Raw genomic sequence first — 15,937 nt, forward strand, 5'->3', positions numbered from 1 at the left:
GAAACCATATATAATACGCCTGTTACAGCAAATTAATCAGAAGAGAGGGAAGCAGCTCCCTGCATCCCTCCTACAGCCCGCACCCTCTTGTGATGATTAACAGATTGTTGCCACCTACTACCCCTTTTGTCCCTTTCTGCCCGCCACACCCCCAGGCCTTGAAATTGATGGAATTTTGTTGACACCTCCCATGGCCACTGTAAATGCGCCCAAAGGGCACCCTATTAATCCCATTGTAATTACCCATGACCTCTAATATGATGTCACTGCTGGAGCGCGTGCGTGCAGGTCGAAGAACAACTCACCCGGCCGGCGCTTGCGCAGCAGGACATTTCCAAAAATCCATCTCCCGTCCACCTTAAGAAAAACACCCAGATTCCACACTCTTACCACTGAGCAGGGAGTAGTAATTTTGTAATGAAGTCAATGGAGGCTGGTTGATGATATAAACTTCTTATTTATTTCAAGGTCAGGATAGGTATTGAAAGCGTCCTAGCCACAGGAGACCAAGCAGCAACTGACACAGAGAACTTGGTAGCTAGGCACCAAGTACATTCTACATTCTAGAGCTGCCTTTATAAGCTATACACATTAACTAGATAAGGAACAACAAGTGCATGTAAAGCAGTAACATAGGTAAATACCACACGCCTTCCCCCAAACACAAACATAAGAACAAAAATTGATATTTTCAGTTGCAAACAGAATCATGTAGTCTCACAGGAGTTGCACATATGCGAGCACTCCTTTTCGCAAAGGAGAAACGCACTTGGAAGAGCTGGCTTGAGAATAAGAATCATAAGAAACAGAAGAGCGTACAAGAGCAATTCTACCAAGGTTCCAAATGCGCCCATCATCAAGTTTCTCAGCATTAAGGAATAATTTAATACCTTTGCGAGGAGTAGAGAACTTTGCCCCAATCGTGCATGCTTAGTTTCTTCAGAGCTACACAGAAATAGACAGAAGGGCATTTCAATAAAAGGGGTTTTATTGAACAGTCTTATTTCTCGTGCAAGAGATATGAGCTGTCACAATCATAAGACAGCATTCGAAATATAATACGTACAGCGTGAGCAGTAAGAAGAAATAATACTGCAATAGCATGTTTTGTAGCTATGACATATATTCATAAAAATACATACATAAATAACACAGGCTAAAAATGTGAATACTCGTCTGGTGCTTCTAAATAGTCCTACCCCAGTATACCTAACCTAAATGTAGCATGAGGTAAGAAGTAGGTGCTGTTTTCTATAGTATAGTTTAGCTATAGTTTGTATTGCCAAGAGTCCCTCCAGGTTCTAGTCTGCTCCATACCTTAGAATAGGAGAGGTGCGAATCTCTTTCTGGGTCTCAATCTCTAACACCCCACGAATGGAGTCAGAAACACTGGAGCTGGATTATCTGAGAGGAGGATCACAGCATCTGGTGAGTGTGTCAGGCGGGGACTCTAATTCCTTCCAAACTTGCCGTGGCGAGCCATATCGAGCTGTGTAGCAGAGCCGTGGTTTGCCTTGGTAAGGGAAGGTATATTTATACCTGGTAAGTGGCTAGGATTGTTAGCATTGATGTAAAGTCGGGCAGAGGAAGACGTCATGAATGAACCCCTAAGGAATAGTAGTTCATGCATAGTAGATGAGTTCTTGTAGAAATCAATAATCCTAGCTAGGGAAAGTCCCGATGGCTTAAGGGTCTGGTTTCTAATAACTCGTTGTGACGTGGGACGGACAGATGTAGGTGACCATGCTTGTATTTGGATAGCATGGCTGATGCCTAAATAAGGACTGGGATTCTATGCCTAAATAAGGGCAATGTGAGTTGTGCCTATTGATGGAGCGGGATAGAAAACAGAAATCTGTTTAAACCCGTGAAGTCACACTTCCATAAATAAATTAATAATGCTAACAATTTGTGCTGTGTGTATAATAATTCAACCTAGTTTAAAGTTGCATTTTCACAGAACACGCGGGAAACTAACATATGTGCTCATAAATGTGCATTATGTTGCATTCTTATGTATGTGGAAAATAATAAATTAATTTTGTCTATTGTCATGTCATAACTAATAGCAGCTGTTTTTAAAATAATGGCATGTGCTTATTTTGCTTCCCTTGTCTATGTGGTGTCACTATATTCTTTATAGGTGCATAAAGAACCCTGCTGGATTTATGAAGACTGGTAGATATAAAATGCTGCTTTATTTGTGCTTTACTGCTAGGTAATTTAGACTAATGGGTTAATTATTAGCAATGATGGGAGGCAACAGAACAAACTGTATTTCTTGCATTAATTATTCTTTGTGTTTGTTTATATAATAGTTTTACAAATGAAGCTTAGAGATGGCTGCAAGAAAATTAGTACCCTTTTAAAAGTGGCGCAGGGACAGTGGCGCAGAAAATTGACGCTTTCTGAAAGAGGCCTAATGATGAAAATGGCTCAAGTGAAAATAATTCCAAGAAGGATGGAAAAGGCCTCTGAGCTTTTATTTTGAAAGGTTTTGGAATGAACTGCTAAAAAGATGACTTTTTGGAGAAATTTGCTAACGTTTGCTAACGTGCCACGGGAGTTCAGAGCTGACTAGCTCAAGGTTAAAAAGGAAGCTGTTGCTACAAAATGTAGCAGTCTAAGGAGAACTGCCAAGACTTCTAAATGAACAATGGACTAGTGAATTTGCCCGGGCATGTAAGAAGGAGGTGTCACAGTTTACTGTGGTACGAGGTGGCTCAGCCAATGGAGAACTAGAATTCGTCTGCTGGAATGTGAAAAATAGTTAGCTCAGCTAAAATTAGGGTATAAGAATAGGTTCAGAGAACACATAGTTGGCTTACGCTCGAGAAATCTGGAGGACGATGTTATGCTGATGGACTTTACACGTGAGGACAGGAGTTTTTATTAATTACTTTATTACTAGGTGATGAGGGTAGAGACAGAGATATAGTTAGGATTTTGGAAAATGCTTAATTTTACTTATTCTTGCTAATGAATAATAATTCTTGATTTATGCTCTTTTTATTAATACTGAATAAATCTTTCTTTATGACATTTTTCTAATGCTTGTTTAATAAAATACCAAAACCTAAGTTTTTCTAGATGTGTTAAAATAAACTTTCTAAAATGACAAGCTGGTCTTGATTATTGCAGATGGTTTAAACAACTATATTTAGATCTTATCGCCTCATGATTCAAGCGCTCTATTGTTGTTATGGGCCTAGTGTTGTAGTGTAAGTTTTGTGGTAGTAGATAGTGTCATTTGTGCAATATTTTGGTGAGAGCGCTGGATCAATTTCTGGTAGCCATCGGACGGTTTATATATGTTGTTTTTGACATACATGTTACATGCATGATACATATATGTTGGTAAATTCATAGGATTAAGTTTTAACACATGTTGAGTTTGTTTATTTTGTGCTAAGTGTGTACCGGTACAAAAACTGTGTGATGAGAAAGTAGTCATGCAGAATATCTGATCTGTTTCTGTGATATCGCCGAGTATCACTGTTGGTATCGCCGTGTACCAGAAGTATTGTCGCCGTGCAATACAGTGTTGTCGCCGTGCAACACAGTTTTAGGGCTAGGTGTGAATCTTGTAATAGTGAGGGTTTTCTAAGAAATTAGAGCAGCATGAGAATAGGGACAAAGCGCCTTCCATAAAACTCACTGTGATAAGAGTATTAGTTATATTCGAGCTTGAGTGAAGGGCAGGGTAATGTCGGTGCATGATTATCTATAAACAGGTTAGAGTCCTGTACGGGTACATGTTTTATATCTATAAACAGGTGAGAGCCCTGTACGGATAACGGTGTTATTTTGCTAACGGTGCATGATTTCTATAAACAGGTGAGAGTCCTGTACGGATTTCATGTGTGACTGAAGTTAGGGAATTTTCAGTGTGAAAGTGCGTGATTGTTTTGTAAGGTATGTTCAAGTGGAACTCTTAGAACTTTCACTTCGCGGTGGGTTCAGAGCAAAATGAGTTCATATTCTTACGTGTTAGAAGGGTAGGGTAAGAGTTGCTCTACTGACAAATGGAAATTATCCTTAGTGTGAATAGCGCCGTCTATTCCGAAGTGTGGATACTTGAATGTATGTAAACTATCCTAATTAGAGAAGCAGACAGATGTGTTTCGTTTTAAATATTCACTAAAATGTACCAAAAGTAATTTTAAGGTACTTAGGAAAGTTCAGGATAAAGTCTGTACCATTCTAAGACTTTCTAAAAGTATTGTGCAGTGTTTAAATACATTTAAAGGCTCTGCACACTAATAAATTCGATTCAAAAAGTGTTCAGCATAGTTGAAAATTATAAAAAGGTGAACTGTGCTAATTTTAAAACATTCAGGAGCATTTTAGAATGTTTTGTGTTAATTAGGCAATAATTAAGGTATTACACGTTATTAAATTCGTTAAAATAAGTAAAAAGCGATTAGAATTAAATTTATAAACATTCCACGCTTTAAATATAGTATTATATTATTCTCCGTAGTTTAAATCCATTAAATTGTGCCCCGATCGAAAATTGTAAGGGAGGGGCTGGTTTTAGGAGTGGGAACGTGTGAGGAGAGAGCCTGCAGCTGCAGCAGCTGCTTACGTCAGAAACAACCGCGCTCGGATTGGATAGAGCGTCTGGTTTGTCATTAAAAAGCTGCCCCCTGATTGGCTAAAGACGTCAGGAGTGACTGAGCAAAGCCGCGCTCTGATTGGGCTAGAGCGTCGAGCTATAATTCACTGGAGTGTTTCAATTGTTAAGAAGTAAATGCGCTTAAATGCGCGCCACCACAGTTATTATAATTGTTTATAAATATTAAATGACCCCGTTTTCAATTATTTCTTTGCTAGCTATAACTGCGAGTATTTTATTAGAAACTCACTTCATTTGAAAAAAACGCGAAGAAATGAGAGCGGGAACAGCTGTGTGAGCCTGTGACGCTATCATTTAAAAGAAGAGCATAGTGCGCTCTGTTGAAATTCATTTTTGTGAGGGAGGGGCTGTTTTTCGTGTGAGAAGCGCTGAGGGAGAGCTGCCATCTGCAGCGGCTGCCTACGTCACAGCCGCTGCTCTCTCATTGGCTAGAATATCACAGCTTCGTGATAAGGCTGTGTCCTGATTCGTTAAAGTCCCGTCGCGTCATAACGAACCTGCGCTCTAATTGGCTAATGAGCGTCACCTTGATTACTGAAATTTTAATAAATAGAAAATGTCCCCAAATTAAATTGAATAATAAAGAGTTTGTTCTAATGGATCGACTCTATGCATAAGCGAGTTGTAATGAGTTCGTGTGGGGAGCGCTACACATTATAATACAATCTCTAGGAATTTTGGAAAGAGACTGTTTGAAGCGCGAGAGGAGAAAACTTGAAGCTGCAGCGACGGGATAATTAAATTAAGAAATAGATCTTCGCTTCGGTTAAAGCGCCCCGGCGTGTCACACAAAGGTCGCGCACCCATTGGCTGTTGACGCGCAGCGTCATACAGGGGCCGCGACCTTATAGGTTGAGGAGGCTCGTGAGCGATTGGGCGAGGCTCCGCTTTGAGTCCTGGTCAAGGGAGCTGCGCTCTGATTGGGCGAGGCTTTTCTGATGAACATTCCTTGGTCCCGACTCGTCATAGAGGAGCCGGGCACCCATTGGCTGGTGAGATACAGTGTCATGGGGGAGCCACTGATTGGCTGTGGCGCGCTGATGTTTTAAACTTAATTGCCGAGAAAAAAATAAAAGTAAATATTCCCGTTTTAAATTTCCTTTCTAGTCGCGCTATCGTTTTTTATGTTACAGCTGTTGTATGACGAGCGCTGAAGAGACTGTCAGCTGCAGCAGCGCTGAAATTGACTGAATAACGCGAAAGCTGCGTTCTGATTGGACGAGGTGTTTGTGATGTCACAGCAAAGTCGCGCTGTGATTGGATGAAGCGCTGTTATATGTTAAAGGGTTTTTAATTGTCCCCGACTTGATTTAATGCAGAGGCTTGAACGTGAGGTGATTGGGACAGAAGCAGTAGCGATTTTTGGCCTTAGCAACAGTGTGGTTATAGCTAGAGATGAGCTGTTAGTAGAGGTTCACTGCTGAATAAACTGATCAGCTGAGCATTATAGTAATCACACGCTGATTGATTAAAACACCTGTTGTGCTGATGTACATTGTTTATTTTCTATCAAATGTTTAATTTCCTATGCTAGTAATGCCCAAAAATATATTTTAATAACTGATTAACATTAAATAGTGAAATTTTATAAAACATTGAATATTATATGTAACTAGTTACCCTGTTTAATTGACAATAGCAACAAAGGTGATTAGAGTTTAATAAATAAAAGTTAAATAATAAATAGTTATCATAAAAATGTAAATTAAATACAGGTTATAGCAGGAACAGTAAAACATTGTGTCGCAAAACGAAATGCGATAATGATATATAATTAATATTTAAAGGGTAAAGAGTTATTTACAAGCAAGAAATTATATGTAAATTAAGGCAAAACAAGTTAGGTTTTCTTTTTCCACAGGTATACGTTGCAGAAGGTGTGTAAGTGAAAATTAAGTACAATTAAAACACATGTGATTATATGTTGGTATTACTATAAATAAATATTTTGCGTTGCTACTGTTTTTGCAAATTGATATTTTTCTTTACAGGTTAATTAAATTTAGTGATACAGGTAAATTAGGAGATACATTAAATTGACCAAATTATAAGGTTTTCAATATTTGATAGTGTTAAATTAAATTAATTAATTAATTGATCAGCAAACGCTGCAAGGCAAATTTAGAGAGTACGTTTACTAAATTAATTAAATAAAATGTCTTCCTTATACAAGAAAATGAAAAAGGTTGTTGCCAAATGTGAGAGCAAATTAAAGATTCCAAAATTAGCGAAAATAAATAATAAAAGTGTCAGAGTAGAAAATATAGATCAGTGTACAATTGATGTTGTAAATATGGATCAGAACAGAAATTCACGAAGACCCCTAGAACAGGTTAATGCAACGCCAAAAGTGTCAGATCAAACTGATAAAGTGCCAGCTCAGACTTCTACAAAAAACGATGCAATTGAAAAACATGATGAAATGATTGGTACATCTGGAATTAATATTCCTGATCATGTAAATTCATCAAATGATTTAAAGGAGTCCATGAAAATTTTGGAAAAAGAGATAGTGCCTGTACTTTGAAAAGATGAAATTAATTCCGCAGTTTTAAAAGTCCCATTAACTGAAAAGGTTTATTCTATTGTACTTGAGATTGAATTAGTAGGGATTGCAACTCAGCAAGAAACAGAGATGACTTCAGTTCTGGTAAGTGAGAAGTCTGATACTGATCTGATTAAATTGATACAGCCTGATGAGTCAAAATTCTGGTCAATTAAAAGGGAAACTGAGATAAATGAGCTAAATAAAGAGCTACAAATACAGCGACAGATAATGGTCCAGCAGAATGACATGGCTTCATTGCCATTGCAAAATTTTGTTAATGAACAAACAGACAAAACAGATACAGGATTAAATAAAGAACAGGAAAACAGTCCAAAAGGATTAAATACATTCCCAGAATTTTGGAATGAAAATAATGTTCTTTTAAGTGAAGACATCAAAGTGAAGGATGCAATTGATCAACAGATTGAAACATTGACTTCTGCAGGTTCACTTTTCAGAAATGCAAATTTAATTAAAAGATTGATTGATGATATACAATTGGCAGAAAGGTTTGCTGGCGTGATATGTGCAGCATACAAAATGAATGATGAACATGCTTTGAGTTCACTAATACTAACATCTGTAGTTGAAACATGGCAGGTAGTCAAAGACTTACAAGATGATGCAACTCATGAGGAGAAAAACACATGGTTGAGTGCAGATTTTAGACAGCGAGATGAGGATGAGATTTTGTTACACAAAGATGACAGAGTAGTTTTGCTAAATAGCATGATTACTGATATGGACAGAATGTACCATAAAATTGCAGAATTTCTTTACCAGAGGTGTCTGACTTATCTGCAAGTGAACACAATTAAGAGAACAATTGTGAGATTGGGAACTGAATTACAGGAGAGTGGTTCATTGACCAGATTACAAACGGATTTCCGTGAGATGTCACTGAATGACAAACTGTGCTACATATTTGTGATTTTTTGTTTGATTACAAAATGGTTTGAAATATTTCGGATGCGACATAATGATGAAATTACTGTTGAAAATTTATCAGATGGCAAAAGACATATTGAAAACAGATTGCTCCATTGTACAGATAGAACAGAAATTTCAGATGTTGAGGAGCAAGAGAACGGTACTATAAAAGTCAGAGATGCAAAAATGTGCCTAGCTGCAGGTACAAAGTGGACAGATATCCTTCCACTTGTTTTGATGTTTCTGAGAAACATTACTGATAAAAAGAGTCCACGTGAGATTATGATGGACAAAGTCATGAGACAGACATTCATACCAGAGAAAAGAATGATGTCTATCAATGATAGCATCAATTTGGAGAACTGCAGGAATTTATCAGATGAAATGATTTCTGTGTTTGATGAAGATGAAACTGAAGTGCAAACAAGAGAAAAAGAGCAAGTGTTTGATCTGTTACCAGGTAAAAGGATCAGGAAAAAGGTTCGTCTAAAAAGAAATTATCTAGTGCCAAGGTGGCAGAAAAGGAGGTCAGTCAGTCTTGTCACGACAAATACAGAGAAGTGCAAAAGACTGAAGAGGTGGATTGACACTGGCCATACTTTTCGTGTATCTACACCTGAAAATCCTGACGAGAATAGTGTCACAATTGATGATTCAGATTCTGAAGAAGAGCCTGAAGAGAATCCAGATCTTGAAGATCGACAAGTTGGTCGACATCTGGAGAACATGAATAGAAAACAAGCCTTGATTGAAGAAGACTTGAAAGTTGTGACAGAAGACTCAGAAAATGATGGAAATCTGCCAGAAAAAGAAGCAGAAGAAGAATGTGATCAGATTGTGATTCAAGACCAGGAGAGTATTGAAAAGCAGAAAAGTAGCTCTGAAAGCAGGAACAAGAATTCTGAAACTGGGAAGTTGAAGGTAATTGAAGAAGAAAATGAATTGCCAAGTACCAGCTACAAAGATGACGTTCCTAACGGAGTGAAGTTGCTGAGTAAAGAAGTACCTGAGTCCAGAATGAAAATATCTGACACTGAAACTGATGAAAGTGATGAAGATTCTGAAATAAGAAAATTCAGAAAAGGAGCTTGGAGAACAGAATGTAATGTGACCAAGCAAAAGAAGAAATTACCAAGAAAAAGTGATAACTGGCCAGAAGAAAATGAAGGCCTAAAATTCAAATTGAGACACAGATCAAAGGAACAGATTGATGAGATATCAAGTGAAAAAGATTCTAAAAAGAAAAGTGAGGCAGGAAAGAAAATGGAAGTGATACCTGTAATGGATTACAGTCAGGAAAAGATTGAAGAGAAAAGTGACAATGATTGAAGTACATGCCTGTTAAAATTTTTGGTTTCTATTTTTGGCATAAGGCTGAAGAAATCTTGTTAGGTGACACAAGGTCGAAGAAATACTGTTAGCTGAAAAATTAATTTGTGACATTAGGTCGAAGAAAAACTGTTAGAAGGTTTGAAAAAAAAAAAAAAAAAAAAAAAAAAAAAAATTTTGAAAAAGGGGGGTGTTAGAAATTTTTAGAAAATTTAGGTAAAATTTTTAAAATTTTTGTTTTATTTTTCTTTGCAAGCTTAATGAAAATATAATTCTGCTTTGGTTAATTTAGGTTACTTTTCCTTTAGAAATTAACAAAGAGAAGTTTTAGGTCAATATGACAAGCAAGATACTGACATTTTATTAGTTATAGTTTTTGCAACACTTTTGCTGAAGCTCAGTTGTATGTTACACAAGAGAATGAAATAGAACTAGAGGGGTTTCTTAAAACTCAATATGAGAATTGCAGATAAACTGACGAGATAAGTCTGTAGAAATACTAACACAGGTGAAATTGAATCATGTTCATCTTAGATAAAATCTTTGCTAAAATATTGGGTGCTGGTGTGGTGATTTGTTAATCACCAGATGAGGGAGTTGATGGAGCGGGATAGAAAACAGAAATCTGTTTAAACCCGTGAAGTCACACTTCCATAAATAAATTAATAATGCTAACAATTTGTGCTGTGTGTATAATAATTCAACCTAGTTTAAAGTTGCATTTTCACAGAACACGCGGGAAACTAACATATGTGCTCATAAATGTGCATTATGTTGCATTCTTATGTATGTGGAAAATAATAAATTAATTTTGTCTATTGTCATGTCATAACTAATAGCAGCTGTTTTTAAAATAATGGCATGTGCTTATTTTGCTTCCCTTGTCTATGTGGTGTCACTATATTCTTTATAGGTGCATAAAGAACCCTGCTGGATTTATGAAGACTGGTAGATATAAAATGCTGCTTTATTTGTGCTTTACTGCTAGGTAATTTAGACTAATGGGTTAATTATTAGCAATGATGGGAGGCAACAGAACAAACTGTATTTCTTGCATTAATTATTCTTTGTGTTTGTTTATATAATAGTTTTACAAATGAAGCTTAGAGATGGCTGCAAGAAAATTAGTACCCTTTTAAAAGTGGCGCAGGGACAGTGGCGCAGAAAATTGACGCTTTCTGAAAGAGGCCTAATGATGAAAATGGCTCAAGTGAAAATAATTCCAAGAAGGATGGAAAAGGCCTCTGAGCTTTTATTTTGAAAGGTTTTGGAATGAACTGCTAAAAAGATGACTTTTTGGAGAAATTTGCTAACGTTTGCTAACGTGCCACGGGAGTTCAGAGCTGACTAGCTCAAGGTTAAAAAGGAAGCTGTTGCTACAAAATGTAGCAGTCTAAGGAGAACTGCCAAGACTTCTAAATGAACAATGGACTAGTGAATTTGCCCGGGCATGTAAGAAGGAGGTGTCACAGTTTACTGTGGTACGAGGTGGCTCAGCCAATGGAGAACTAGAATTCGTCTGCTGGAATGTGAAAAATAGTTAGCTCAGCTAAAATTAGGGTATAAGAATAGGTTCAGAGAACACATAGTTGGCTTACGCTCGAGAAATCTGGAGGACGATGTTATGCTGATGGACTTTACACGTGAGGACAGGAGTTTTTATTAATTACTTTATTACTAGGTGATGAGGGTAGAGACAGAGATATAGTTAGGATTTTGGAAAATGCTTAATTTTACTTATTCTTGCTAATGAATAATAATTCTTGATTTATGCTCTTTTTATTAATACTGAATAAATCTTTCTTTATGACATTTTTCTAATGCTTGTTTAATAAAATACCAAAACCTAAGTTTTTCTAGATGTGTTAAAATAAACTTTCTAAAATGACAAGCTGGTCTTGATTATTGCAGATGGTTTAAACAACTATATTTAGATCTTATCGCCTCATGATTCAAGCGCTCTATTGTTGTTATGGGCCTAGTGTTGTAGTGTAAGTTTTGTGGTAGTAGATAGTGTCATTTGTGCAATATTTTGGTGAGAGCGCTGGATCACTATATAAGAGCATGATTCGGGAAACCTATGTACGGGTATCTAAATCGAAACACAACACAAGAAGCTTTCCGGATTTGTAGGACAGTTTTACAAAGGCATCAGCAAGCGGCTGGGTGTTGATGGGACATTTTATTCAGAGTCAAGAGGGACACACAACAGCTTTAGATCCAACTCTGAATCCATGATGGGAGACACCCAACAGATGAGAATGACATTACCTTGAAGGATACGGACCTTATACATCCATGATTGCTGTATGAGTTCTCTGAAATAATGTAGCACCGTTCTTGACTAGAACTCAGTAAACTCCTTGAAGGAGAGGTGCAAAATTCAATGAACCCAAATATGGAGGTAAAGGTAGCAGTAACTACGCAGGAGGACCTAAAGCAGATCATTTTCCAGGCCAAATATTTCAAGGCCTGGTATGATTGCAGGACAGGCTTGTAGATATAGTAGGTTTCTTATGCAACAACATAGCCATGCAGAGGACGTTACTAATAACTATAGTGATAGGTTTCCCTCCTCTGCTGCAGTGAATCGTACTGCTTTAGCAAGGTCAGCTGATGAACTTGACATGTACTGGATGGCTCCTGAATGGGAACCTCCCTGCAGATTCCAGTGGTTGGACAGACTTGGGAGTACTCCAGTCTGCTTGCACCCCTTAATATGTCATTTACCTCTCCAACCCCGCAGCATCCTTCCACAGGATAAAAGGTGTACATATGCTAGAATACGTGATTTTCATACCCACTCCACAATCCCATCAGAAGACCTTGGGTTTCAGAGTAGAAATAATCCATTGGCTTCTGCCGATTCCGGATGGTAAAAGGTCGCTTGAACTGGCCCAAGAGAGTGAAAGGAGTACATTACTGGGCCCTGCAGCGGTTAAAAATATTGCACTAACGTCCGACTTTGGAAAACTTAGATCCAAAGAGTCTTGGGCGGGGCTTAGAATGTGATTAGATCTCGTGGACACTTCAAATTGGTGCGAGGACCAGGGAAAATCAACGGTTATGCTGCTTAAAATCACTTTATGTGGATAAAGCAGAGCGGGCCAGTTATTATGCAGTGTCTAATCCTCTCTAAGGGCATCATTAGCATGGCGGGCGGATTTAGTCCGCCCACCATAGCCCAGGGAAATGGGATCGCCCGCAATGCATGTGGTGGTCCCGTACATACAATAAGGATGTGCCCACCACACTAGCGGCGCATCCCACATTCTTAACATTGCAGCGGGTAGAGCTAAAAGCACCGCCCGCCGCAATGCCAAAAATGCAAGTTGAGCATTTGAACGAGCAACGTGACAGGCACCGCGCAGTGCCTGCCACATTGTACATGCACATGCAGGGGTGTACCATAGGTACCCCCATGTGCACCTCCCACCCCCAAAATTCTTCCAATGTGAAAGACTGCATGCCTTTCCGTGGCGGCAAGGAAGGCAAATCCCCGCAAGCATCCTGATATGGATTGCGGTGTCTACCAGACACCACCACCATATTAAAACCTTTTCCGCTCAGTCGACTCATCGACCGGGCGGAAAACCGGCAGACAGTCTTTCCGTCAGCCTGGGTCCCCCTGCCATAGTACTATGGCGGGGGGAATTGGCAGGCGGGCGGGAGAAAATGTCGGGCGGATCGCCACAACCATACTAATGGGCCCCTAAGACTTCTAGAGCAGGTAGTAGGGGCAGAATGCAGCCTCCTATCAATTTAGAGCTGTGCAGAGTAACAAGATGCTGTTACCAAAGTGTTTGAATCTTCTTCAGATGAGACAGTAGGAGAAGAAACCTCCAGATGAGAATCTGCCATTACTGTAGGCAGGAGTTTCTAAATCAAATATCAGCACTGAAAATGTACCTGCCATGTGGGCCTGTTATCAATGCCAAGCCCACATATCCGGTCTGCTTAACACGCGGGGTGGTTGGGGGAACTCTCTCTATTGCAGTGTTTCCCGTTCTGACCCTGTCAGACTTTCAGGCCAGTCACCCACTCTAGACTGAACCAGAACCAGTTCCGGCAGCATGACCTTCACACATGGCCAGCTCTGACGGCTGAGACACAGGGGCTTCCTCTAGTCTAATATCCGCCATTTGCCATCATTAAAACCCTTAGATAGTCCACCAGAAGGATGTAAAGGTTAGTCCACTATGTTTCTAATGGATTGATCTTCCTCGTTGCCAAGTTCTTTCTCAAACTATGATGGAAGAGGTCCTATTCCTCCACTTTCATGTCAGGCTAAGATGTTTCCAGGATGTTGTATATTTGAAGCAGTGCATAGCCAGTTTGTATTTCTGAGTGGAAGCCACGGGTAAAGTGATAGTTAATATTCCTTTTTTCCCCTCTGATGTTGGAGAAAGATTTAACGTCAGTACTTTCTATCTTCTGAGCATCTTCTGATGTAGTTAATGGGGTGTCTCTCTTGTTTGTTTCAGATGCTTTCTTCCAAAGGATTTCTTCGTGCATGTTAAGCCGTCTTCTCATCGCATCCTCCTTTACTGTACTTGGGATTCTTTTGTTTTCATGGACTGTTTATCTCGTCAATGAGCAAAGTAAGTGTCAAATAGTGGGAAATGTCTAGGTAAGACAAATGGGCTGTGTATAATTGGCTGATTCATGGCAGTTCTGCATGGATTTCCTTCAAAGGTGTCTGAATGTTTTACATTGGAACTCCAAATTAACATGTTGCTTCAATGAATTGTGTTATAAGTCTAGGACTTGCTTCCGCACACATGCACTGCATGCAGTGATGGCCGAGAGAGCAGCTGTAGTTCCATGTTGGCCGCCCACGGCCTCTGCTTGTCTGATGCCTGGCAGCCCGAGCTTGCTTCGGCTGGCTTAGTTTCAGCTGAGAGCTGCAGTCAGGGGTCCTGGGCTGGCTTGCTCAGGTGGCGTCAAGACCACTGTGGCCCCGTGGGGTGTCTTCGGGGTCATACTCACGCTTATTTGCAAAACCACAGGACTAATTTTACGGCGAGCGGGCTCAGTTCAGAATTCATCTCCCGCCCAGTGTCTACCCATTGGCAGCAGGGTATGCAGACATATTATCGATTTGTTTTATATTATCGACCTACACTAATATTGAGTTTGAAATATCGTAGGGACAGAATATCGATGTCAAGAATATCGGTGACCAGAATATCGACCTTAAGGTAAGTAATATTGTTTTTTTTATATCGAAGTATGTAATATCGAAGTCAGTATTATCGAAGTAAGTAATATTGTTTGCAAACATATCGTTGTTAATAATATCAATATTTATATTCATTGAAAAAAACATAGGTTTTAGGGGTGTTATAGTTAGCTGGACATTTCAATCGTACAAAACCATGGAAATTCCTCCGTTATAGTTAGTTGTGCTAACTATAACTCGCGAGCCTGCAATCCACTGCTGATGATGTCACATATTACATCATTCATGACATGGTCAGTGACATCACTGATGACATCACTGATGACATCTCAAATGACATCACTGACGACATCACTGATGACATCATCCAGTGAATGTGGTTTGGTTTGATATTTAAATAAGTATTATATATATATAGAAATTTGCATTAAAGAGTGAGTGTAAGTGTTAGTGCCTGTATGAAGAATTTACTAGTAGTGTGATTAACTGTCTAAATAACTAATTTAAAGTGTCTCACTAAATATATGGGATAGTGATTTAAGCGTGTGAATCTCTGTATCAATCTGTGTCTTATGGTTATAAACTATGGCATAAATTGGTTACTATCACGTAAGAAAAAGAGTCGCACACCGTCTTTTTTAAGCCTACTTTTTTTTCGTCTCCTTATTCATCCATCCTTATTTAACCTTATTTTTTTGAAGGGTGGCGTGCTCGCTGATACTGAGTTGACCCCCAGGACGAATGAAGAAAGTCTTTATTCTGTTAACACACGAAGGGAATGACGTTATGCTAATGAATTAGATAGAAGGAGGATATTTGTTTAAACGCTGTATGAATGATAATGTCTAAAAAATGTAAGTCTAAATAACATGTATGTTAATGCGTAGTTCGTTTTAGAGAATTGGAGATCATGGGTTAAATAAGGGGTTATTAAATATATGTTTTATTGTTATTTACAGTATGGTCCCTGACGAAGGACCCAACGGGTCCGAAATGCATTGGACAAATAAACAAACTGCTTAAATGGAACCTTGCGTTATTCGTGTTTTTGGTCAAGAGGTTCGGATGGCCCGCCATTACACTAGAAACTTGGAAAATTTGCATCCGCCGTGCATGATGAGAAGTTCAAGAGATACGACTTAAATGAACATGATTGAGCAGTGCATAAATTATGGTTTACGACATGATTATGAAACGATGAAAAGTTAAAATATGAAAAACAATGGAAGCATTAGCACATTCAAATAGGGCTGTTGCCGCTGCGGTGGGGTCAAAGAAATACCCCACTACTTTTGTGTATAAATTGGTT

At 38.8% G+C, this 15,937-nt stretch overlaps 1 protein-coding gene across 1 annotated transcript in view; it reads left to right on the top strand.

Annotated features, from left to right (window-relative positions):
• Window positions 1-15,937, top strand: part of LOC144752381 (butyrophilin subfamily 1 member A1-like) — a 382,718-nt gene that overhangs the window by 136,949 nt on the left and 229,832 nt on the right. The window contains exon 5 of the mRNA XM_078640316.1: window positions 13,931-14,047. Coding sequence (XP_078496442.1) covers window positions 13,931-14,047 — 117 coding nt within the window. The remainder of the gene's footprint in view (window positions 1-13,930; window positions 14,048-15,937) is intronic.

This window comes from Lissotriton helveticus, chromosome 5_1, assembly GCF_964261635.1.
Source record: "Lissotriton helveticus chromosome 5_1, aLisHel1.1, whole genome shotgun sequence".
In the NCBI taxonomy this organism is placed as follows: Eukaryota; Metazoa; Chordata; class Amphibia; order Caudata; family Salamandridae; genus Lissotriton; species Lissotriton helveticus.